The following is a 24,310-nucleotide window of genomic DNA, read 5'->3' as shown; positions in this document are numbered from 1 at the left end:
GCCCAGGGGCGATCGTTGGTGCTGATGGTCACTTCACCCTCCAGCTGCTTGGCCTCCGGCTGGTGCGGGTGGTCAGTGTGGTCTCTGGTCAGTGTGGGCCAGTGGACAGTGCCATCCAGTGGATAGTGCTGGTCAGTGCGGGTGGTCAGTGCGGTCCCTGATTAGTGTCGGTCAGTGCAGGTCGGTCGATACAGCCGAGCAGTGCTGGTGGTCAGTGTGTGTCTATGGTCAGTGTGTTAGTCCAGGTCAGGGGTCAGTGCAGGTCGGTGGACAGTTCCGATTAGTGTGGGAGTGTGGTCGGGGGGACGGACACACATCTGAGGTACTCCTGCTGTCGGCCGGCGATGTCCTTGAAGCCTAGGGTCAAGGGTCAGTGGTCTGGAGATGGACACTCACTGTTGAAGTATTCCTGCAGCCGGCAGTGATGTCCCTGTAGTACAGGGGTCAGTCCGGTTCAGGGTCAGTGTTCAGTGTTCTAGGATTCTTGGGGCAGTGGTCTAGGTTTGAGGGTTTAGGGTCGAGGGTCAGTGGTCCAGGGTCAGTGGTCCAAAGTCAGTGGTCTTGGGTGGAGGGTCAGTGGTCTAGGGTCGAGGGTCAGTGGTCTAAGGTTGAGGATCAGTGGTCTAGGGTCGAGGGTCAGTGGTCTAAGGTCAAGGGTCAGTGGTCTAGGGTCAAGAGTCAGTGGCCTAGTGTCGAGGGTCAGTGGTCTAGGGTTGAGAGTCAGTGGTCTAGGGTCAGTAGTCAGTGGTCTAAGGTCGAGGGTCAGTGGTCTAAGGTCGAGGGTCAGTGATCTGGGGGTCGGACACTCACTGCTGAGGTACTGCTGTAGCCGGGCGGTGATATCTCCGTAGTCCAGGTGGATGTTGGTCACTCCCGCGGTCTCGGTGTAGCCGGGTCTCCCGGCGGGTCCAGCGGGGCCAGCGGGCCCGGGGCGACCAGGGGGGCCGATCAGGTACTTGCGCACGTTCTCATCTGCACACAGAGTCACACAGTCACCACACGGAGTGGCGGGGAGGGGAGGAACAGCGGATCGGGAATGACCGGCACTGCCGAGACTGACCCGTCCCCGTTCACGCCCTAACTTCTGACCCCTCCCCACACCCTGACCTGTGACCCCTCCCCACACCCTGACCTGTGACCCCTCCCAACCAGACTCCCTGACTTCTGACCCCCCCTGCTCACATCACAGCCTCTGACCCCACCCACCCCACTCGCATCCCTGCTACTTGTGGCCGCGGAGTTGCTGCCTCACAGCGCCAGAGTGGACGTTCTCCCCGTGACCACCTGGGTTTTCTCCGGGTGCTCCAGTTTCCTCCGACAACCCCAACGACATGCAGGTGTGCAGGTTAATGGGCTTCAGTAAAATTGTCCCTAGTATGTGGGATAGCGCTAGTGTACGGGTTTGTTGGTTGGCACAGACTTGGATGGCTGAGGGATCTGTTTCCACGCTGTATCTCTAAACTAAATGACATGGGTCAATGAACCACTCCTGGCACCTGAGATCAGAGTGTGCTGGCACGGAGTGGGCATCCAGAGGGAGTGGGCATCCAGAGGCAGTGGGCATCCAGACGCAGTGGGCATCCAGAGGCAGTGGGCATCCAGAGGGAGTGGGCATCCAGAGGGAGTGGGCATCCAGAGGGAGTGGGCATCCAGAGGTAGTGGACATCCAGAGGCAGTGGGCATCCAGACGCAGTGGGCATCCAGAGGGAGTGGGCAGGTTTATAGGTTAATTGGCTTTGGTAAATGTAAAATTGTCCCTCGTGTGTAGCTTAGCGTTATTGTTCAGGGTGATCGCTGGTGGGTGTAGACTCGCTGGGCCAAAGGGCCTGTTTCCGCACTGTCTCTCTAAAGTAAAGTCTAAAGTAAAAGACTTCTGACCCCCAACTCACTCCCCGCTTCTCACCGCCACACACTCAGACATTGCTCTCTGACCCTGGGTCACCGCACGGCCTCTGACCCACACCCGAAACCTCGCCCCCCCCCCCACCCCCCCAACGCTGAGGAACTCACCCTGCAGGAGGGCGGTGAGGTCGCCAGTCACGGAGAGGCTGCCGGGTGGTCCCGGTGGTCCTGGTGGTCCCGGCTGTCCAGAGCCGGCCCTCCAGCCTGCGGATCAGGAGGGACAGTGTAAACCAGGGGGAGGGAGGGGGGGGGGGGGGCGGAGTGGGGGATGGGGAGGGGAAGAGGGGGGATTGGGGTAGAAGGGACTGGGATTCGGGCAGCCCTGAGGTGCACCCACTCACCAGCCTTGGGAAGAAAGAGCACAGTGTGAACTGGGGAAGGGGGGGAGGGAGAGTGGGGGAGAGAAGGAGTGTGGGTGAGCGAGAGGGAGAGGGGGAGGGGGAGGGGGAGGGGGAGGGAGAAGAAGAGAGGAGAGGGAACTAAGTCAGGGGAACTAAGGGGGGGGAGGGGGGGGGAGGAGAGCGGGGGAAGGAAGGACCAGGAGGAACTATGGTTGGAGAGGGAGGTGGAGGGGGGGGGGGGGGGAGGGGTTGAGGGGTCCACATTCGCACACACTCACCATGCACTTACACATACACTGCGCGCTCCCTCCCCACTCCCGCGCTCCCTCTTTCCCACACCCCTCGGTTGAAGCATACCCGCCCCCCCCCCCCCCCGCGGACCTCTTCTCCCTCCCCCATCCTCACTCCGCCCTTGCTCCCTCACCCACTCGCTCTCCCTCCCTCACCCTACCCCCACTCCCCAGTGCCCTCGGTGGGACGGCCATTACTTCTGCTGTAGTCGGTGATGTAAGCCTCCATCTCAATGCGACTGACCCCGTCTCCTCGTGGCCCCCGGGTTCCGGGCGGTCCCTGGGGTCCCCGCAGGTAACGCAGCACATCCTCGTCTGTAGGGGGGAGAGAGCGGGGGTCCGTGAATCACTTTGCAGAGAACCCCAACCAACCACCCCCCCCACCCCCACAGAGTGAAGCTCCCTCCGCCCCGTCCCATCACACAGAGTGAAGGTCGCTGGGTCATTGTCCAGCCGGGCGGTCTGTCAGTACCCCAGTGGACAGAGCTGGAAGGCCCCCCCCCCCACCCCCTTCCGCCCAGCTCTCCTCCCCGAGCCCCCCAGCTCCGTACTTACCCTGCAGGTAGACGGTCAGGTCGGCCCTGGACAGGCCCCCGGAGGGTCCGGGCGGTCCTGGAGGTCCAGTGGCTCCACGCCCCCCAAACCCAGCCCCCGAATCTGCAACAGGACGAACACATGGTCAACCCTGGCCCTGACCCCATCCTGACCCAACCCTGACCTTGACCCAACCCAGACCCTCACACAACCTTGACGTGACCCTGACCCCAACCCTGACCCAACTAAACCCGACCCTGACTCACCTTGACCCACCCCCAGATCCCGGTCATGCACCATAATCTGACCTCTGACCCATCCCTGGATCCAAACACCTGAAATGACCACCGGGCTCTGACCTGACCCCTGACCTCTGTCCTGCACCTGACACGTCCCATCCCAGACCACCAGACTCCACCTCCCTTCACCACCACAGGGTGCCCCACCCCCTCCTGCCCCTGCAGGTCAGCACCTTGTCGTATGCGCGTGATGGCCAAGGGCAGGGCGGTCGAGCGCGATGCATCACTTTGGGGTCAGGTCCGCAGTCTGGGTCAGAGGTCGGGGTCAGTATTTGGTGCCAGGATTGCGATCGGAGCTGGGGTCAGGGGTCAGATTCAGGGGTCTGCGCCGGGGTGAGAAGTCAATGCAGGGGTGGGAACCAGAGGTCAGGGGACAGTACCAGGGTCAGAGGTCAGCACTGGGGTGAAAGGTCAGGGCCTATGTCAGAGGTAAGTTATCAGCGCTGGGGTCAAGGGTCAGCACCAGGGTCAGGGGTCAGTGCCGGTGTCAGGGGTCAGTGCTTGGGTCATGGGTCAGGGCTCAGTGTCGGGATCAGTGCCTGTGTCATGGGTCAGTGCCAGGGGTCCGTGCTGGAGTCAGGGGTCAGTGCTAGGGTGAGGGCCAGGCAGAGGACACTCACTCCTCAGGTACCCACGCACGTTCTGATCTGCACATCGAGTCACAGATTCACCACATGGAGTGGCGGCGGGGGTGGGGGGGGGGGGGGGAGACAGCAGATCGGGAATGACCGGCGTGAGCCCCCCCCCACCCACACCCTAACCTCTGACCCCTCCCAGTTCACACCCTGACCTGTGACCCCTCCCATCCACACCACAGTGACCCTAGACACCCTGACCCCCCCCCCCCCATGCTCACACCACAGCCTCTGACCCCACCCCACTCGCATCCCCGCTACTTGTGGCCGTAAAGTTGCTGCCTTACAGCGCCAGAGTGGACGTTCTCCCCGTGACCACCTGGGTTTTCACCGGCTGCTCCAGTTTCCTCCAACACCCCAATGACGTGCAGGTGTGCAAGTTAATTGGCTTCAGTAAAATTTCCCCTGGTGTGTGGGATAGCGCTAGTGTACGGGTTTGTTGGTTGGCACGGACTTGGATGGCTGAAGGGTCAACGAACCACTCCTGGCAACTGTGATCAGAGTGAGCTGGCACGAAGTGGGCAGCCAGAGGCAGTGTCAGGTTTATAGGTTAATGTTGAGCGTGCGCAGCCTGCTTAACAGGGGGACAGTGTAAACCAGGGGGAGATGGGGTGTTGGGGTAGAGATGACTGGGATTTGGGTGGTCCTGAGCTGCGCCAGCCTTGGGAAGAAGGAGCGTAGTGTGAACTGGGGGGGGGGGGGGGTAGAAGTGGGGAGGGAAAGTGGGGGAGAGAAGGAGAGTGTGGGGGAGCGAGCGGGAGAGGGGGGAGGGAGTGGGAGAGGGGAGGGGGAGGGAGAGCTGGAGGGAAAGGGGGAGGGAACAAGGGAGAGAGGGGAGGGAGTGGGAGAAGAAGAGAGGAGAGGAAACTAAGAGTCAAGGGAACCAGGTGGGGGGGGGGGGGGGTGGGGAGGAGAGGGGGGTGAAGAAGGACCAGGAGGAACTATGGGTGGAAGGGGGGGGGGAAGAGGTTGAGGTGTCCATATTCGCACACACTCACCATGCACTTGCACACACACTGCGCGCTCCCTCTGCCCCCCTCCACTGGGTTCAACCACGCTCGTTCCCCCTGCGCTCCTCTTCCGCCCCCACCCTCCCTCCCCCCTCACTCCCCCCTCACTCCCCCCTCACTCCCCCCTCACCCCCCCTCCCTCACCCTACCCCCTCTCCCCAGTGCCCCTGGAGGTACGGCTATTACTTCTGCTGTAGTCGGTGATGTAAGCCTCCATCTCAGTGCGACTGACCCCGTCTCCTCGTGGCCCCCGGGCTCCCTGGGGTCCGCGCAGGTAACGCAGCACATCCTCGTCTGTAGGGGGGAGAGAGCGGGGGTCCGTGAATCACAGGGAAGTGCCCAGCCCTTTGCAAAGAACCCCTACCATCCCCCCCCCCCCCCCCACCACACAGAGTGAAGCTCCCTCCGCCCCGCCCCATCACACAGAGTGGGGGTCACTGGGTCATTGTCCAGCCGGGCGTTCTGCCGGTACCCAAGTACCCCCCCCCCCCCCTTCCCCCCCCCTACCACCCCCCCCCCCCCCCCCGAATCCCCCAGCTCCATACTTACCCTGCAGGTAGACAGTCAGGTCGGACCGGGACAGGGCCCCTGGGGGTCCGGGCGGTCCGGGAGGGCCAGTGGCTCCACGCTCCCCGAACCCAGACCCCGAATCTGCAACAGGACGAACACATGGTCAACACTGGCCCTGACCCCATCCTGACCCAACCCTGACCGTGACCCGACCCAGACCCCAACCCAGACCCAACTATGAGCCGCCCCTGACTCACCTTGACCCACCCCCAGATCCCAATCCTGCACCATAATCTGACCTCTGACCCTGACCATCCCTGGAGCCAAACACCCGCCCCAGACCCTTGACATGACCTCTGACCCGACCCCTGACCTCTGTCATGCACCTGACACATCCCATCCCAGACCACCAGACCATCTCCCTTCACCCCCACAGGGTGCCCCCCTCCCCCTCCCCCCTCCCCCTCCTGCCCCTGCAGGTCAGCACCTTGTCCTACCCGCGTGACGGGACAGGGCAGGGCGGTCGAGCGCAATGCATCACTTTGGGGTCAGGACCGCGGTCAGGGTCAGAGGTTGGGGTCAGAATTTGGTGCCTGGATTGCGATTGCCGCTGGGGTCAGGGTCAGTGCAAGGGGTAAGACGTCTGCGGGGGGGTGATCAGTGATTGCAGGGGTGAGAGGCTGAGGTCAAGGGTCAGTTTTTAGGTGAGAGGTCAGTGGCGGTGTTAGAGGTCAGTGCCGGGGTCAGTGCCAGGGTCAGGGCCAGACAGATGACACTCACTCCTCAGGTAGTCGATGACTCTGCTGGAGATGTCCGAATACTGCAGCCGGTCCAGGCTTCCTCGCTCGCCCTGGGGCCCCGTACGGCCAGGGGGACCGGGGGGACCTGGGGGGCCCAACAACGCACCCCGCACTCCGTCACCTGCAACCAGCACAGCGTCAGGCAAACACATCTAACCCCCCCCCCCCCCGCCACACACACACCACTCCACCACTCCATCCCCACACCTATCCCCCACCCACTCTCCCTCTGTCCCCTCACCCCGTCCGACATCAGCCCATTCCCTGCCCCCCACCCCCCCCTCACTCTGCCCCACAACATCCCACATCGGCCCTCCGCCCCTAACCCTCACACACACCCACCCTGCCCCCCACGCCGTCCCACCCCCTTCCTTACCCTCCCACCCCACCATTCCCCCACCTCCTCTCCACCCCTCACCCCCCGCCCTTCCGCTAATACCGACCCCTCCCCCGGCACTGCCCCTCCCCCGCTCCTCACTCTGCAGGGTCTCCATCACGGCCTGACGGATGCTGATCCTGGAGTCTGAGCCCGACGTTCCTGGTTGTCCTGGTGGGTGGCAGGAGAGGGGAGATGTGGACAGGGGGAAGGTAGGGGAGAGAGGGAGGGAGGGGACAGGAGAGTTGGAGGTACAGAAGGGTGGGAGGGAGGGGGAGGGGGAGGAGGAGAGGGTGGAAGGGGACAGGAGGGGTGGGAGGTTAGGGGTGAGAGGTTAGGGTTTAGAGGTTAAGGGTGAGAGGTTAGGGGTGGGAGGTTAGTGAGGGGTTCAGGGTAGGGGATGGGAAGTTAGAGGTGAGTGGTTAGGAGTGAAAGGTTTAGGGTAGGGGTGGGAGGTTGGTAGGAGGTTCAGGGTAGGGGGTAACAGAGTGAGTAACAGAGTAACACCAGACAGGTCCCTCTGCACAGCCACACTCCTGAGCTATCTGCCATTTACCCCACACATTCTAGCTGAATGTGACATTTCAGAGTGTCTCACACTATGCGGATTAAACTCCATCTGCCACCATTCTGCCCACCTTGCAGCTAATCCGTGTCCCACTGTATCATTAGACAACTGCCTTCACTATCTACATCTCTATTATCTTCGAGTCGGGGCTGCAGTAATAACTCGGTCCACCTCCATCACCCCCCCCCCCCGTTCCATATAAAACCAATAACAAGGGCGCGCGCCCCAGTGGGGACCCCAGTGATGCACCAGAGGTCACAGAGAAACACCTCCCCCACCCTCTGCCTCCCCTCACCCCTCCAGGTGTGGTTCGCTACAGTGCCTTCTGTTGACAGTAAGTCTCACTCAAAGGCACGGTGGCGCAGCAGTAGAGTAACTGCCTCACAGCGCCAGGGACCCGGGTTCGATCCTGAGCACAGGTGCCGCCTGTATGGAGTTTGTACATTCTCCCCGTGACCTGCGTGGGTTTTCCCACCCCCACCCCGGGCAGACACATGACCCCTCCTCCCCCGGAAACTCACCCTGAGGTCCTGGGGGTCCGGGTGGTCCAGGGGGTCCCTGTACTCGCCCTCTGGTGCTGGTCACTGAGAGAGAGACAGGAGGCTGGTCAGTAACCCGAACACCACTACCCCTGCCCCACACCACTCCCTCTACCCCACACCACTCCCCCTGCCCCACACCACTCCCTCTACCCCACACCACTCCCCCTACCCCACACCACTCCCCCTACCTCTCATGTCACTCCCCCTATCCCACACCACTCCCCCTACCCCACACCACTACCCCTGCCCCACACCACTCCCACTACCCCACACCATTCCCACTATCCCACACCACTCCCACTACCCCACACCATTCCCACTATCCCACACCACTCCCCCTACCCCACACCATTCCCACTATCCCACACCACTCCCACTACCCCACACCACTCCCCCTACCCACCACTCCCACTACCCCACACCATTCCCACTATCCCACACCATTCCCACTACCCCACACCATTCCCACTATCCCACACCACTCCCACTACCCCACACCACTCCCCCTACCTATCATGTCACTCCCCCATCCCACACCTCTCCCCCTACCCCACCACTCCCACTATCACACAGCACTCCCTCTACCCCACACCACTCCCTCTAACCCACACATCTCCCAAAACCCTTTGTCCCCACCCCTCTCCAGACCCTAACCCCCCCCTCCCCCCCCCCCACACCAGTTCCCAACACCCCAATCAGTCAAACCCCCACTCCGTCCCCACATTCCCTCCGTAACCAGCCCCTCCCCCCACCCTTCCGTCCATCCCTACCTAGAGCCGACCGGCCAGGAATGCCGGGAGCACCTGGGATTCCGATCTCCCCACGGTCACCTGCAGCACAGAGCGGTCAGAGAGTGAGGGTGGGGGACGGGGAAGAGTGAGGGCGGGAGGGAGAGAGTGGAGGAGGAGAGGAGAGTGAGGGTGGGGGGAGAGATTGGGGGAAGGGGGGCAGGGAGTGGGGTGGGGGTACAGGCAATAAGTGGCAAGGGTGGGGAGAGGAGATGAGAGAGGCATAAAAGAGGGGGTGGACAGTTCAAATCTCAGCACAGTATATCTGACCTGATTGTATAGGATACTGTCCCCGCACCTGCCCCTCACTCACTGCTCCCCTCACCTCATCCCTCCCCTCGCTATCCTGCCCCTTACCCACCCCTCTCCTCTGCTCCACACCCCTGCCCCTCCCCGCCCCTCACTTCCCCCACCCCTCCCACCTCTCCACCCTTCACTGCCCCTCTCCCCGCCCATCACAGACTACACCCAACCCCTTCCAAACTCACACCGCACTCTTCCTACCCATCATCGCTCATCCACCCACCCACCCTCACCCCGACCCCTCCGCTCCCGCCCATCGGGTCAGAGGCCACTCACCTTGGTTGCCCTTGTGTCCTGCAGGTCCCGGGGGTCCAGCTGGTCCGGGGGGTCCTAGTCGGAATGAGTCTCCACCTGGGGTCAACAGAGGAGCAGTGAGAGGGGGGTGGGAGACCAAACCACAGCGGGATTCCCAGGGGGGAGAGGGGTTGAGGGGAGAGGGTCATGGGGAATGGAAGGGGGGTTGCAGGAGGCAGGTTCAGGGTAGGGGAGGTGACTGTAGCTGCACGTGTGTGAGGGGTCGTTGGAGCAGGTGGCCCAATGTGACGGTGGGAAGGGGCGGGGGTTCATGCCTTGTTAGTAGGGGGGGGGGGAGGGGAAGGGAGTGGAGGAGAAGGGAGTGATGGGGAGGGGAGGAGGGGAGGGGTAGATTTTAGGTTCTTCAGGGGGTGTGAGGGTCAGGGTGGGGTGTAGCGGGTCGGGGGGAGGTGGGGGTGGGGGTCGGGAGGTCGGCTCACTTCGTGCGGCGAGCCCGGGCAGTCCTGGTTCACCCTGGTCACCTGGTGAGACAAGTAGAGAATCAGTGACCTCGGGAATCCCCTCCGCCCCACCCGACCCCCGCCCCGACCCGACCTCCTTCCCAACCCCCACCACAACCTCCATCCACCTACGTCACCAACCCCCATCTCCCAGAGCTCGAGGCCATCACATACCTGAATCACACCCACCCCACCATGACCCCCACAGGGACGTACCCCTGCCCCACTCCCATACCTTTGTATCCCTGACGTCCTGCAAAGGAAAGAGGAGGGGTCAGTGTTAGCTCAGGAACAACGCCGGACATCAGTTCACACACAGTCTGGGACAGGGCCCGGGGTTCAGCGGTCAGGACCCGGGGGCCAGGGCTCGGGATCATGGTCCGGGGGCCAGGGCCTGGGGGTCAGGGGTCAGGACCCAGGATCATGGCCCAGAGGTCAGGGCCTGGGGGTCAGGGGCCAGTGCCCGGGGGTCAATGTCTGTGGCGTTCGAGTTGGGCCACTGTAAAGGGGTGGGGTGGGGGCCATCGGTCAAGGGAAAGGGAAAGAAGCACGGTGGCGGGGGAGTAGTTGCGGGCTCAAAGGGCCGGGGAAGAGGTTAAGGGTTCAAGGTCACGGGAAGTGTGTTTACCTTCTGATCCAGTGGTTCCTGGAGGTCCTGGGGGTCCTGGGGGTCCGGCCAATGAAGAGCCTGCAAGAGACAGCATGGTCAGGGGGTCCGGATACACGGCTGCCCCTTCCCCGCACCATCTCCCCCTTACCCCTCCTCCTCCCCCCACCCTCCACCCTTTGCTCTCCCCTCCTCCCTCAAGGTCCCGGCCTCTACCCACTCACCTTTCTGGCCTTCGGATCCTTGTGGTCCCGGGGGTCCAGCAATGCTCTCCCCTGTGGGAGGGGGAGAGAGGGTTAATCAGTTATTGATTACTAGGGCAAGTCTGGGGAGGGAAGGAGAGAGGGGGGGGGGGGGAGAGATAGAGGGGGGAGGGAGAGAGGGAGGTAGAGAGGGAGGGAGAGCAGGAGGGAGAGCGGGAGGAAGAGAGGGAAGGTGTGTGAGGGATGGAGGGTCACTCAGTCATCCATCACTGGGAGAGCGAAAGGGAGTGTGGAGAGGAATAGAGGATAATGGGGGTGAGAGGGGGATTGAGAGAGGAAGCAAATGAGAGGGTAAGGAGAGAGGGAAGAAGGAAGGGGAGTAAGAGAGGGAAGGAGGGAGCATGGGAGGGAGGGACTGAGGCAGGTCACCTGCTCGGCCGGATGGTCCTGGTGCTCCTTGAGGTCCGGGAGGCCCTGGCACCAACACCGTGTTGTGGTTCCCTGGGGAAGGGGGTTGGGAGAGAGAGAGAGAGTTAACCTGGGGAGGGCAGTGTAGGCAGAACCAGACGGAGAGGCAGTGGAGCCCAGACAGCCGGTCGGTGGGGCTCCGTGTGGAGGCTGCATTCTCCGGGCAACCCCCCCACCCCCCATCGTCTCCCCCATCACCCCCACCCCCACCCCCACTTCCACCCCCACCCCCACCCGCACCCCCACTCCACCACGAGGCTGTGATCACTCTCTCACCTTCAGCACGGACGATCTTCCCTGGAGGTCCGGACTCTCCTGCAACACAAGCTGTGTCAGTCGCTATACACGGGGGGGAGGGGGGCAGCCAGGAAGGGGAGGGTGCTGGGGTGGGGGGGTGTACAAGCCAAGGGGAGAATAGGCCCCTGGGTAGCCCAGGGTCAGAGACTTGCAGTCCTGATGAGATCCCCCCTTGCTCCCAGTGATCTCAAACCCCTTCCTCCACCTCCCCTCACTTCCTCTCCCCCTCTCCCACCTCTCACTCCCTCCCCCCTCCCCCACCCCTCCCTCTCCCAAACCACCCCTCCCTATCCTCCTCCCTCCACTCCCTCTCCCACCCCTTCCTCCCTCACCCCCTCCCCTCGCTCCCTCTTCCCAACCCTCCTTCTCCCCAAACCCCTCCCCCCACCAACTACCAACTCCCCTTCCTATCCATCTCCCTCCCGCCCTCAACCACTCCCTCCATCTCCTTCTACCCCCCCCCCCCCCCCTCCCTCCCTCACCCTGCCCTCCCCTCCCCCCGGTGACCGGACCCCTCACTCACCTCGTGCCCCTGGGTCCCCTGGATTTCCCGGTAACCCTCGTGGTCCCTGTTCACCTGAGGGCGAGAGAGGGGAGTGAGGAGGGCAACCTTCCCCCCACGCCTGGGTACTCGCCAGTGGGGATGGGGAGGGGGGCACAGTGACATGACCTTTGCCCCAATGACCATCGTCCTCAGCCCCACCATCCTGCCCGTTCCCCACAGCCCTCAACGTTCCCTGTATCCCACTCTGGAGTACGTCCAATGCCTCTCTTGCTCCATAGGGAGAGAATTCCAGATATTCACAACCCTACCCCTCACCTCCCTGATGACAGACGCTGTCTGTATGGGAATTGCACGTTCTCCCTGTGACCTGCGTGGGTTTTCTCCAAGATCTTCGGTTTCCTCCCGCACTCCAAAGATGTACAAGTTTGTAGGTTAATTGGCTTGAGATAAATGTAAATTGTTGCTCGTGTGTGTCGGATAGTGTTAATGTGCAGGGGATCGCTGGAGGGCGCGGACTCGGTGGGCCGAAGGGCCTCTTTCCGTGCTGTAATTCAAAACTAAACTAAACTATTATGAAAGGATGCCCCTCTGGTTGTCAGGTCTGAAGAAGGGTCCCGACCCGACTCCATTTTGGTGGCAAAAACAGGAAAGCAGACTATTATCTAAATGGTGGCCGATTAGGAAAAGGGGAGATGCAGCAAGACCTGGGTGTCATGGTACACCAGTCATTGAAAGTAGGCATGCAGGTGCAGCAGGCAGTGAAGAAAGCGAATGGTATGTTAGCTTTCATAGCAAAAGGGTTTGAGTATAGGAGCAGGGAGGTTCTACTGCAGTTGTACAGGGTCTTGGTGAGACCACACCTGGAGTATTGCGTACAGTTTTGGTCTCCAAATCTGAGGAAGGACATTATTGCCATAGAGGGAGTGCAGAGAAGGTTCACCAGACTGATTCCTGGGATATCACGACTGTCTTATGAAGAAAGACTGGATAGACTTGGTTTATACTCTCTAGAATTTAGGAGATTGAGGGGGGATCTTATAGAAACTTACAAAATTCTTAAGGGGTTGGACAGGCTAGATGCGGGAAGATTGTTCCCGATGTTGGGGAAGTCCAGAACAAGGGGTCACAGCTTAAGGATAAGGGGGAAATCCTTTAAAACCGAGATGAGAAAAACTTTTTTCACACAGAGAGTGGTGAATCTCTGGAATTCTCTGCCACAGAGGGTAGTTGAGGCCAGTTCATTGGCTATATTTAAGAGGGAGTTAGATGTGGCCCTTGTGGCTAAGGGGATCAGAGGGTATGGAGAGAAGGCAGGTGCAGGATACTGAGTTGGATGATCAGCCATGATCATATTGAATGGCGGTGCAGGCTCGAAGGGCCGAATGGCCTACTCCTGCACCTAATTTTTATGTTTCTATGTTTCTATGAAACGTCGCCTGTCCATTCCCTCCACCGATGCTGCCCGACCCGCTGAGTTCCTCCAGCACTTTGTGCTTGTCGCTGTTTGATTTATTCCCCCGTCGCTGGTCCTCCATGCTTCCAGCCACACGGTTCCCCATCCACCCTCTCTCTGGCACTCGCGTCATCAACGACACCCTGCCGGTTCCCTCGTCTCCTCTCTTCCCTACCCTCCCTACCTCTCCCTTCACCCATATTCACCCCTCCCCCAGACCCCCACTCGCCCCCGCCCCCCCCACTCGCCCCTCCCCCGTGCCCCTTACCTCTGAGTCCTTGCCGTCCATCTGCACCAACAGCACCTGAGGGAGCGGAGGAGAATCGATGAGCTCGTGGCTGACAGGAGAATCCCCCACTAACAAACTCCCCATAAACACTCAACCTCCCCCCCCCCACCCCAACTGTGTGAGAAACCCTCCCCCCTCTCCTCTCTTTATGCACCGGGCTGCTTCCTCACACTCAGAGCAGTACAGCACAGAAACAGGCCCTTCGGCCCACCTTGTCAATGCTGACCATGCTGGCCTAGTCCCATTTGCCCATATTTGGCCCATTTCACTTTAACCCCTTCCTGTCCATATACCTGTCTAAATGTCTTTAAAGTTCTAATTGTACCAACTTCAAAAGCATCCTCCAGCAGCTCGTTCCAGATACGGACCACCCTCTGAGTGAAAATGTTGCCCCTGAGGTCCCTCTTAAATCTCTCCCCTCTCACCTTAAGCCTGTGCCCTCTAGTTCTAGAATCATCCACCCTGGGGAAAAGACTGTGAGCGTTCACTTTATCCATGCTCCTCACGATCGTGTGCACCTCAATAAGGTCAACCCTCAGCCTCCTACGTTCCCAAGGAAAGTGTCTCAGCCTATCCACCCTCTCCCTGTAACTCAAGCCCACAAGCCCAGGTAACATCCTGGTGAATCTCTTCTGCACCCTTTCCAATGTGAGTGTTAGAAGTGGGCCCTCGATTCCTCTCTCCTCCCCTCCATCCTCCATCCCTCCCCCCTCCCCTGGGTCCCAGGCAAGGTCAGGGTGGTGGTGTATGAGGGTGAGTAATTGTGGACTGCGAAGGGTCGACTCAACTCACTGGTTGACCCTTTCCTCACTCCAACCCTCCATCCACTCACCCTCACCCTCCCGTACCTTGGTGAGGTCAGGGTGGGGGATGGAAGTGATGGTTGACTTTGGGGTTGGGGCAGGAAGTCGACTCACTGGTTGATCCCATCCCTCCCTCCCTCCATCTCTCCCTCCCTCCCTCCCTCCTTCTCTCCCTCCATGCCCCTCTCTCCCTCCCCCCCCCCCCCTCCCCCGGTGCCTTGGTGAGGTCAGGGTAGAGGTGCGAGTGCTAGTGGACTGTGGGGTCAGAGGGGGCAGTAGACTCACCGGTCAATCCCTTCCGTCCAGGCTCTCCGATGGCCCCTGGAAGACCCCTGAGACCAGCTTCACCTGTAACGGGGAGAGGGGGTGGGGGGGACAGTTAGTGTACAGCACGACCCCAGCCGGCAGTGAGTGGCGCCTGGCCCATCCCTTGCACCCTGCGGAAGCCCCCTCCCCCCCCCCCCCGCCAGCTCCCCCCAACCTGCTCCCTGCACGGCCACAAGATCCCCCCACCTACTGTCTCCCCCCCCCCCCCCCACACACACACACGGTGGCAGCAACAGCTGGAAGGACATGGAGCTGACTGTGGTGTTCCCTTCTCTCACCATCTCTTTCCTCTCTCCGCTATGAGAATATTCACCAACGTGCCTGAATATCAAGAGCCCAGTGTCTGAAGAAGGGTACAGGAAGGAACTGCAGATGCTGGTTTACGCTGAAGATTTAGACACAAAGGGCTGGAGTAACTCAACGGGTCAGGGAGCATCTCTGGAGAGAAGGAATAGGTGGCTTTTAGGGTCGAGACCCTTCTTCAGACTGAGAGTCAGGGGAGAGGGAAACTAGAGGTATTAAAAGCTACAGAGAACAGAAGCATGAAAGGTTTGGAGTCACAGAGCCATACAGCATGGAAACAGGCCCTTCGGCCCAACTTGCCCACAGTGGTCAACATGTCCCATCTATACTAGTCCCACCTGCCTGCAATTGGCCCATATTCCTCCAAACCTATCCCATCCACGTACTTGTCTAAGTATTTCTTTAGTCCCAGCCTCAACTCCCTCAACTGGCAGCTTGTTCCATGCACCAACCACCCTTTGTGTGAAAAAGTTACCCCTCGGCTTCCTATTAAATCTTTTCCACCTTAAACCTATGTATTCTGGAAAGAATAAATATGGTATTTTCTGGAAGGAAAAGAACAAATCAAGGATTTTCTGGAGGTGGGTGTGATGGTGTGGGTTCAGGGAGGGGTGAGATGGACTGTTCTTGGTGGCAGGCAGGTGTCCCAGGACAGTGGGGTGGGTGTGAAGAGGGGGCAGGGCAGGTGTGCCGGGGGGCAGGAAGGTTTTCCTTGCGCAGAGGGTGTTCATCTCGAGCTCACTGTATTTCGGGTGGGGGTGGGAATAAAGCCCTGGGAGAGAGAGCGGGGGAGAGAGAGCGAGAATCGACATGGATGGCGCTGCTGTGAAATAGCATGGTCTCACGGGCCGAATGGCCTCCTGTGCCAGGATGTGAGGCGATGGAGGTGGGTGGCCTTCACCACCTGCCGCCATCTTTCAGTGCCAATTTACAAAATAAAAATAAAAAGTCTAACGTCCAATCCACGCGCTGTTCGCAGGAGGCTCAGGACGTTCCGGGGATCGGAGGTCAGAGCAGATCGGACTGCGGGCCCATCCCACCCCCCGGCAAACAGTACTCCCCCCCCCACCCACACTCCCACTGCTGGCCGCACCCTGCCGGGGAGGAGAGCCTTACCTTGCAGCCCACGAGCTCCTCTCTCCCCTGTGTCACCTGCAATAAGGAGAGCAGAGGTGAGGACCACCAAGGTCAGGCAGAGGTGCATCTGGACCCGCGGCAGGGGCTCAGCCCTGGCTTTACAACTCCGCTGTTAGCGCACTTTCACCCCCACCCTCTGTAGGACAACCCTCATTCCGGCCCCTCCATCCCGCTCCCACATTGTCCTTCCTCTCCCTCTCACCATCAGCCCAACTGCCCGAGGATCAGACCCACTCTGATCAGGTGACGCCACGGGTGACAACCAGTGACGTGCCCCACACTGGGGGAGAAACCCCCATCGGGAGACCTCCACCTCTCCTACAGTGCGGCCAGGGTTAGAGCAGCGTAACGGGGGGCAAATGTCGCAGAGCAACGGGCACTTCCTCAGGAAGACAGCCGAGCATCATCAAAGACCCACACCACCCTGGCCACGCTCTCGTCTCGCTGCTACCATCGGGAAGATGGTACAGGAGCCTGAAAGCCGTGACCTCCACGTTCAAGAACAGCTTCTTCCCAGCAACTATCAGGCTCTTGAACACTGCACAACACTAACCTCAGCAACCGTGACCTTCTGCGGACTGTATAGTGTAGCTTATTGTCACGTGTACCGAGGTACAGTGAAAAGCATTTGTTGCATGCTAACCGGTCAGCAGAAAGACAAATGTGATGACAATCGAGCCGTCCACAGTGTACAGATACAGGATAACGTTTAGTGCAAGATAAAGTCCAGTAAGTCCGATTAAAGATTGTCTAACAGAGAGATGGCGTACCTTTCGCTCCGGGAGATCCATCCGACCCTCTGTCACCTACAAGAGAGAGTTCATAGAGTCATACAGGACGGAAACAGGCCCTTCGGCCCATCTCATCCATGCCGACCAAGCTGTCCCATCCAAGCGAGTCCCAGTTACCCACATTTGGCCCTTACACCTCTAAACCCTTCTTGTCCATGTACTTGTTCCAAATGTCTTTTCAAAGTTGTTATAGTATCTGCCTCCTATGGCAGCTTGTTCCATTCACTTGTTCTCAGTGCGAAAAAGTTGCCCCTCGGGTTTCGATTAAACCTTTCATAGAGTCGTGGAGTTGTACACTAGGTAAACAGGTCCTCCGCCCCAACATGTCCATGCCAATATGGTCAGCATACTGGGGCCAGTCCCATTTGCCTGCATTTGGCCCATTTCCATCTACACCATTCCTATCCATGCATCTGTACAAATTTTAATTGTATCCACTTCTATAGTTTCGTCTGGCAGCTCACTCCAGATAAGGACAAAGTTTCCCTTGAGGACTTCCTTAATTCTCCCCCACTCGCCTCCAGCCTGCGCCCTCTAGTTGTAGAATTCTCCACCCTGGGGAAAAGATAGTGAGCGTTCACTTTATCCATGCCCCTCGTGATCATGTACACCTCGATATGGTCACCCCTCAGCCTCCTGCCCTCCAAAGGAAAAAGTCCAAGCCTGTTGAACATGTCCCCGCAACTGAAGCCCACAAGCCCAGGTAACGTGCTGGTGAATCGCTTCTACACCCTTTCCAACACAATGACATCTAGGGGAATCAAAGGCAGTTGGCATCAGCGAATCTTCATCCGTGCAGTGAGAATGTGGCCTCACTCTGTCCGTGAAGGGTGTTTATGGTGGGACCAGCAGAGGGAGATGTGATCGGAGGGACACACTGATAGAATGGGATTGGGTGATGGTCTGATTGGGAGATGAAGACCAACACGGTGTGGATGGGCTGAAGGGCCGTTTCTGTGCATGGGCAGTCCTCAGCTGAACGTTCTGGGAACCTACCTTTAGGACCTGGAGATCCTGAATCGCCCTTGAAACCTGGAGCACCTGGAGGACCTGTGGGAAGAGCAGAACCTGGTTACCATGGCAGCAGGATGGTCCTGGACAGAGGGACGGCACAGCACGGTGGCGCAGCGGTAGAGTTGCTGGCTTACAGCGCCAGAGACCCGGGTTAGATCCTGACCTCGGGTGCTGCCTCTACGGGATTTGTAGGTTCTCCCTGTGACCGCGTGGGTTTTCTTTGGGTGCTACAGTTTCCTCCCACACTCCAAAGATGTGCGGGTTTGCATTGGTAAAGATTGTAAATCATCCATGTGTGTGGGATAGTGTTAGTGTACGGGATGATCACTGGTCGGCACAGACTCGGTGGGTCGAGGGGCCAACGTTTCCACGTTGTATCTCTAAACTAAACTAAATGTCACTGTTGGAGTAGATGAGTGGAGCAAGGATGCTGGATGTGGAGACGATGTTTACATTAGTGGGAGACTCTAGAACTAGAGGCCATCGCCTCAGAATTAAAGGATGTTCTTTCAGGAAGGAGATGAGGAGAAATGTCTTTAGGCAGAGGGTGGTGAATGTGGAATTCTTTGCCACAGAAGGGTGCAGAGGCCAAGTCAGTGGATATTTTTAAGGCAGAGATAGATAGATTCTTAATTAGTACGGGTGTCAGTTATGGGGAGAAGGCAGGAGAATGGGGTTAGGAGGGAGAGATAGATCAGCCATGGTTGAATTGAATTGAATGGAATTGAATACATTTTATAGCCAAGTATGTGTACATACAAGGAATTTGCCTTGGTGCTTTGCTCGCAAGTAACAACACTACATACAGTTGAAAATTAAAAATAAAACATTATAATTTAAAATTGTGAAGAATGAAATAAAATACCAGAACAAAAAGGAGGCTACAGACTTTTGGCTGTAGAGTAGAGTTACTGCTCGTGGAAAAAAGCAGTTTTTGAATGGCGGAGTAGACTTGATGGGCCGAATGGCCTAATTCTACTATTCCTTACGACCTTACGATTATAATGAATGCGCTTCTGGGACCAGCACGCTCGAGGTGCCTGTCTCCGGCGCCAACTTGGATATGGTGCTTGGGTCGTGACTGCTTGGTTGCACTAGGCCTTCACAAATATTAATTTATTGTATCATTGACAACTGTATCTTTATCTGTGTGTTACTGTGTTCACGGGCCTGTGAAGCCGCAGGAAGTAGGTATCTCATTGTTCTGATGCGGGGACATGTGACAATTAAACACTCGTGACACTGGGCTTGGGACAAACTGTCGTCCCCACGCCGACAACGTCGTGTTAGGGATCTGCTCGGAGGCTCGGAGATGCCAGAGTGTTTACATCAAAGATACGAGAGGCTCCTCTGGTTTACATACAAACACACTCTGAACAATCAGAGACAGGAATTACCTAGATGGCCGGGAGAGCCTTGTTGTCCCATCGAACCTGGGGGGGGAGAAGGGTGTGTCAGTCAACGTTCAGCATCCCCCCCCTCACCCGCACCACCCCCCACTCAGGGAAGGGGGTGGGTCACAGTGTAGCACCCCCCCCCCTGCTGCTGATCGGACTCTCAGCCTGAGCCAGGGGCTGGTGCACTGTGAGTGGTTCCCCCAGCCGGACCACCCGTGGACCAGTCCTGCAGTATGTCCTCAGTGCAGGGCCAGGCCATGCCATGCCAATGCTGCCCACCCAGCCGTGCACTGCCCCCCGCCCTCAGCCTACACCTTCTCCCGCTGCCCCTCCCCTCATAGACCAAACCTCGCCCTACACAGACTGTCCCTCCCCCTCCCCCCCCAGACCAAGCCCCTCCCACACTCCCTCCCCACCCCCACCCCGATCCACGGCTGGTCCCAGGACCATCCCTGGGGCAAGTCATCTTGTCCCCAGGACAGCCCCATACCCCCACCTCAGAGATCCCTTCCCCACCCTCCCTTCCCCGGTGCTGATGAGGCATTGACCCTTTCTCTCCCCCCGGGCACTGCCCATCCCGCTGAGTGTTCCCGGTGTTTTCCGTCTGTGGCTGGAGGGAGTCCCCAGCAAAGATCCTATAGCGAGCAAGATAGATCACTCGACGAAAAGGACACAGTGCGGTCATGGGCAGATTCGTGGGTAATTTTCGGCCCCATTTCCGTAACCAGCTTCCGTCTCCGCACCAAAGATCCTGTGGGGGAGCAAAGATACTAGTGCGGAGACGGAAGCCGGTTACGGAAACATCCTCGTAAAAATAAAAGTTCTTTGGTAAAAATCTTCTCCTCATTTTCAGAATTATAATTTATTAACACAAACTGTTCCCCCGCAACGTTGATTACACTGCGAGTCGGGTAGGGTTACTGAAATGGATGAAAAAAAGGCCCTCGTTTCGCTCCGTTGCGTACTACACGTCAGCCCATTACATTCAGAAGGAGTGGTCTATCTTGCTCCGCTATAGGATCTTTGGTCCCCAGTGCAGGCAGGGAATGTGGCCTTTGCTCCTCGGGGTGATGGGTTGACCTACCTTTCATTCCAGTGGCCCCCGGGAAGCCCATTTCACCTGTGAACCAGAGAGAGAGAGAGAGAGAGGAGAGAGTTCAGAGCCAGGACAGCAAGAGGCCAACCCGCCCATCGCACGGGCGTGGAGGACAGGCCAGGCCGAGTGGTCACGGGGAGCTCCGTTTCGGTCTGGTCCGGTCTGGTCTGACCCGGTTAGCCAGAAGGGGCAGTACGCGTTGAGGAACCATTGCTCACCTCTCTCTCCCTTCTCGCCCCTCCCAGACAGCCCAGCATCGCCCGCAGAACCCCTCATTCCCTTCTCTCCGTGTTCTCCTGAAATGATAGGAAACACATGAAACGTTAGCTCTGTTTCTCGCTCCACGGCGCTGCCCGACCTGCCGACTATCTGAGCGATTCCTACGTTTATGTCATATTTTCAGCAGTTGCAGTATTTAGTTTTTAAATATAACATCCATGTTCCTCTATTGGCCGGTTACCCTGTGAGACTAAGGTGAGGGCAGAAAGATTTAATGGGAACCTGAGGGGTAACTTTTTTTTACACAAAGGGTGATGGGTGTATAGAACGATGTATGGGGCGGCTCGGTGGTGCAGCGGTAGAGTCGTTGCCTTACAGCGCTTGCAGCGCCGGAGACCCGGGTTCAATCCCGACTACAGGTGCTATCTGTTTGTACGTTCTCCCCGTGACCTGCGTAGGTTTTCTCCGAGATCTCTGGTTTCCTCCCACGCTCAAAAGACGAACAGGTATGTAGGTAAATTGGCTTGGTAAATGTAAAAATTGTCCCAAGTGTGTGTAGGATAGTGTTAATATGCGGGGATCACTGGTCGGTGCAGACTCGGTGGGCCAAAGGGCCTGTTACTGCGCTGTATCTCTAAATTACACTAAACTAAAGAGCTGCCAGAGGAGGTAATTGAGGCAGGTACTATCACAACAGTAAATGGCTAGGTTAGGTTTAGAGGATATGGGCCAAACACAATCAGGTTGGACTAGTATAGATGGGGCATGTTGATCACGTGGGCTAGTTGGGCCAAAGGGCCTGTTTCCGTGCTGTATGACTCTATGACTCCATTGATCAACAACATCCTTCCCCCTCCATTGGTAAGTTACTCCTGAGACTCCATTGGTCAGTAACATCCTTGCCCTTCCATTGGTCAGTTGCTCCTGTCCACCATTGGTCAATAACTCCCTGTCCCTCCATTGGCCAAATGGGTGATCATGTCATAAGTGATAGGAGCAGAATTAGGCCATTCAGCTCATCAAGTCTACTCCGCCATTCAATCATGGCTGATCTATCTCTCCCTCCTAACCGCATTCTCCTGCCTTCTCCCCATAACCTCTGACACCTGTACATCTAGATTGGGCCATCCAAATTGGTAGTAGCGCTGAGGAGGAGGATTTCCTGGAATGTATACGGGATGGGTTTTTTAAACCAATATGCTGAAGAACCGACTAGAGGGCAGGCCATCCTAGACTGGGTATTGTGTAATGAGGAAGATTTAGTTAGCGATCTTGTTGTGCAAAGCCTCTTGGGCAACAGTGACCATAATATGGTGGAATTCTGCATTAGGATGGAAAGTGACGCAGTTAATTCAGAGACTTAATTCAGGAGACTTTGAAGGCATGAGATGAGAATTGTATAGGAGAGACTAGCAAGTTATACTTAAAGGGTGGAGATGCAATGGCACAGATTTAAAGACCGCATGGATGAACTCCAAAAATTGTTCATCCCTGTCTGGCAAAAAAATAAAACGAAAAGGCGGCTCAGCCGTGGCTAACAAGGGAAATCAAGGATAGTGTTAACTCCAAGGAAGTGGCATTTAAATTGGCCAGAGGAAGCACCAAACCGGAGGACTGGGAGAAATTTAGAACTTAACAGAGGAGGACAAAGGGGTTAATTAAGAAGGGGGGAAAAAGACCATTAAAGAAAGCTTGCGGGGAATATAAAAACTGACTGTAAAAGCTTCTTTCGATATGGGAAAAGGAAAAGATGCGTGAATGTAGGCCCCTTATAATCAGAGACAGGTGAATTTATAATGAGAAACAAGGAAATGGCAGAACAGTTAAATGATTAGTTTGGTTCTGTCTTCACGAAGGAATTCTGGTCTCCTAATTTGAAGAAGGACATTATTGCTATTGAGGCAGCGTAGGTTCACCAGGTTAATTTCCGGGATGGCGCGACTGACATATGATGAAAGAATGGGTCAACTGGGCTTGTATTCACTGGAATTTAGAAGGATGAGAGGGAATCTTATGGAAACATATAAAATCCTTAAAGGATTGGACAGGCTAGATGCAGGAAAAATGTTCCCGATGTTGGGGGGAGTCCAAAACCAGGGGTCACAGTTTAAGAATAAGGGGTAAACCATTTTGGACTAAGAGGAAAAACTTCTTCACCCAGAGAGTTGTGAATCTGTGGAATTCTCTGCCACAGAAGGCAGTGGAGGCCAATTCAAGATGTTTTCAAGAGAGAGTTAGATTTAGCTGTTAGGGCTAAAGGAATCAAGGGATATGGCGGTGGTGGCCCACTCCTGCACCTATTTTTCTATGTTTCTATGATTCTAATCAAGAATCTATCAATCTCTGCCTTAAAAATATCCATGGACTTGGACTCCGCAGCCTTCTGTGGCAAAGAATTCCACAGATTCACCACCCTCTGACTAAAGCAATTCCTCCTCATCTCCTTCCGAAAGGAACGTCCTTTAATTCTGAGGCTACCACCTCTAGTCCTGGACTCTCCCACTAGTGGAAACATCCTCTCCACATCCACTCTATCCAAGCCTTTCACTATTCGGTTAGTTTCAAATGAGGTCCCCCCCCCTCATCTTTCTAAACTCCAGTGAGTACAGGCCCAGTGCTGACAAACTCTCATCATAAGTTAACCCACTCATTCCTGGGATCATTCTTGTAAACCTCCTGTGGACCCTCTCCAGTACACCCGTCCTCAGATATGGTGCCCAAAATTGCTCACAAAGGGCCTGACCAGGGCCTTACAGAGCCTCAGCATTACATCCCTGTTTTTCTCTTCTATCCTTCTTGAAGTACATGCCGGTGCTGTGGCAGGTGGGTGTACCTGTGCTTCCTTTTTGTCCCTTCTCACCATCCCGTCCGGGTGTCCCGGTGTGACCTGTCGTGCCTGGGGAGAGAGATCGGTGGAGTCAGAATCCGGAGCAGGAGCAGCGCTCTGCAAATCTCCCCCAGACTCGCTGGCAACGGTCGTCACCACTGACCGATGGGGGCAGAGGCAAGTGAGGTTCACAAGCCTACCAGAGATGGCAGGGAGCGGGGAGCAGGAGGCTGGATAAGGGCTGGGGGGCAGGGATAGTGAGAGGGGAGCAGATAGCGTCCCAGTCTCCTCCTCCGGCAATCTCCTGGAAGAGATGAGGGTGGGGGAGGTGAACTTGGAGGATGGGGTTGGTGTTGAGATGGCCTTGGTAGAGAACATGAGGGTGGGATGGGGAATGGAAGAGTTTGGTGGGGCTTTAGGTGAGGGTGATGGGACGGGAGGGTTGTGAAGGTGGGGAGATGGGTTTGAGGGTGGAGAGATAGGATTGGTGGTACGGGGAAAGATGGGGAGGGTGTAGAGATGGATCGGGATGGATGGGGAGGTGGGACGGGAGGTTGGGGAGATGGGCTTGGGGGAGGGAGGGCGAGGTAGTGGGGTTGGATGGCCAGGGTAGGTATTGAGATAGTTGGCCGGGGTGGGGAAAGGCTGGGGGGTGGGGTAGACATCAGCACGGGTGGGGTGACCATGTCCGGATGCCCTCCATGCTGTGACCAGGGATGGGGTGAACCAGAGGAGGCCATGGGAAGAACGAGCTGCTGTCACGTGAGCATCTTACCTTCCAATCCGCGGAATCCAGCATCACCTGTGGACAAAACAGCCGGAGGTGAGAGAACGGAGCCACAGAGCAGGGGGAGAAATAGAGCGATGGAGCAACTAAATGATGCAGATAGTGAGGGGTAGGGGGGAGAGAGGGAGGGGGGG

General features: G+C 57.5%; 1 protein-coding gene across 1 annotated transcript in view; it reads right to left on the bottom strand.

Moving 5' to 3' along the window:
- The window catches only part of LOC116981291 (collagen alpha-1(XVII) chain-like), a 38,720-nt gene extending 14,529 nt beyond the window's left edge, over positions 1 to 24,191 (bottom strand). Inside the window, exons 1-28 of the mRNA XM_033034200.1 lie at positions 24,165 to 24,191; positions 23,396 to 23,458; positions 20,562 to 20,639; positions 20,332 to 20,367; positions 19,248 to 19,283; positions 17,833 to 17,886; positions 16,816 to 16,851; positions 16,025 to 16,060; positions 14,564 to 14,626; positions 13,455 to 13,490; positions 11,752 to 11,805; positions 11,208 to 11,246; positions 10,893 to 10,964; positions 10,485 to 10,535; positions 10,282 to 10,341; positions 9,889 to 9,906; positions 9,633 to 9,674; positions 9,175 to 9,249; positions 8,578 to 8,637; positions 7,787 to 7,849; positions 6,800 to 6,868; positions 6,302 to 6,442; positions 5,561 to 5,662; positions 5,198 to 5,305; positions 3,089 to 3,190; positions 2,732 to 2,848; positions 2,011 to 2,106; positions 811 to 972 (exon numbers count right to left, since the gene is read on the bottom strand). Coding sequence (XP_032890091.1) covers positions 811 to 972; positions 2,011 to 2,106; positions 2,732 to 2,848; positions 3,089 to 3,190; positions 5,198 to 5,305; positions 5,561 to 5,662; positions 6,302 to 6,442; positions 6,800 to 6,868; positions 7,787 to 7,849; positions 8,578 to 8,637; positions 9,175 to 9,249; positions 9,633 to 9,674; positions 9,889 to 9,906; positions 10,282 to 10,341; positions 10,485 to 10,535; positions 10,893 to 10,964; positions 11,208 to 11,246; positions 11,752 to 11,805; positions 13,455 to 13,490; positions 14,564 to 14,626; positions 16,025 to 16,060; positions 16,816 to 16,851; positions 17,833 to 17,886; positions 19,248 to 19,283; positions 20,332 to 20,367; positions 20,562 to 20,619 — 1,786 coding nt within the window. The 5' untranslated portion in view covers positions 20,620 to 20,639; positions 23,396 to 23,458; positions 24,165 to 24,191. The remainder of the gene's footprint in view (positions 1 to 810; positions 973 to 2,010; positions 2,107 to 2,731; positions 2,849 to 3,088; positions 3,191 to 5,197; positions 5,306 to 5,560; positions 5,663 to 6,301; positions 6,443 to 6,799; positions 6,869 to 7,786; positions 7,850 to 8,577; positions 8,638 to 9,174; positions 9,250 to 9,632; positions 9,675 to 9,888; positions 9,907 to 10,281; positions 10,342 to 10,484; positions 10,536 to 10,892; positions 10,965 to 11,207; positions 11,247 to 11,751; positions 11,806 to 13,454; positions 13,491 to 14,563; positions 14,627 to 16,024; positions 16,061 to 16,815; positions 16,852 to 17,832; positions 17,887 to 19,247; positions 19,284 to 20,331; positions 20,368 to 20,561; positions 20,640 to 23,395; positions 23,459 to 24,164) is intronic.
- Positions 24,192 to 24,310: the final 119 nt, after the last annotated feature.

This window comes from Amblyraja radiata, chromosome 15, assembly GCF_010909765.2.
Source record: "Amblyraja radiata isolate CabotCenter1 chromosome 15, sAmbRad1.1.pri, whole genome shotgun sequence".
In the NCBI taxonomy this organism is placed as follows: Eukaryota; Metazoa; Chordata; class Chondrichthyes; order Rajiformes; family Rajidae; genus Amblyraja; species Amblyraja radiata.
Note: the sequence above shows the minus strand (reverse complement) of the source record. Positions and strands in the feature narration are given on the sequence as shown.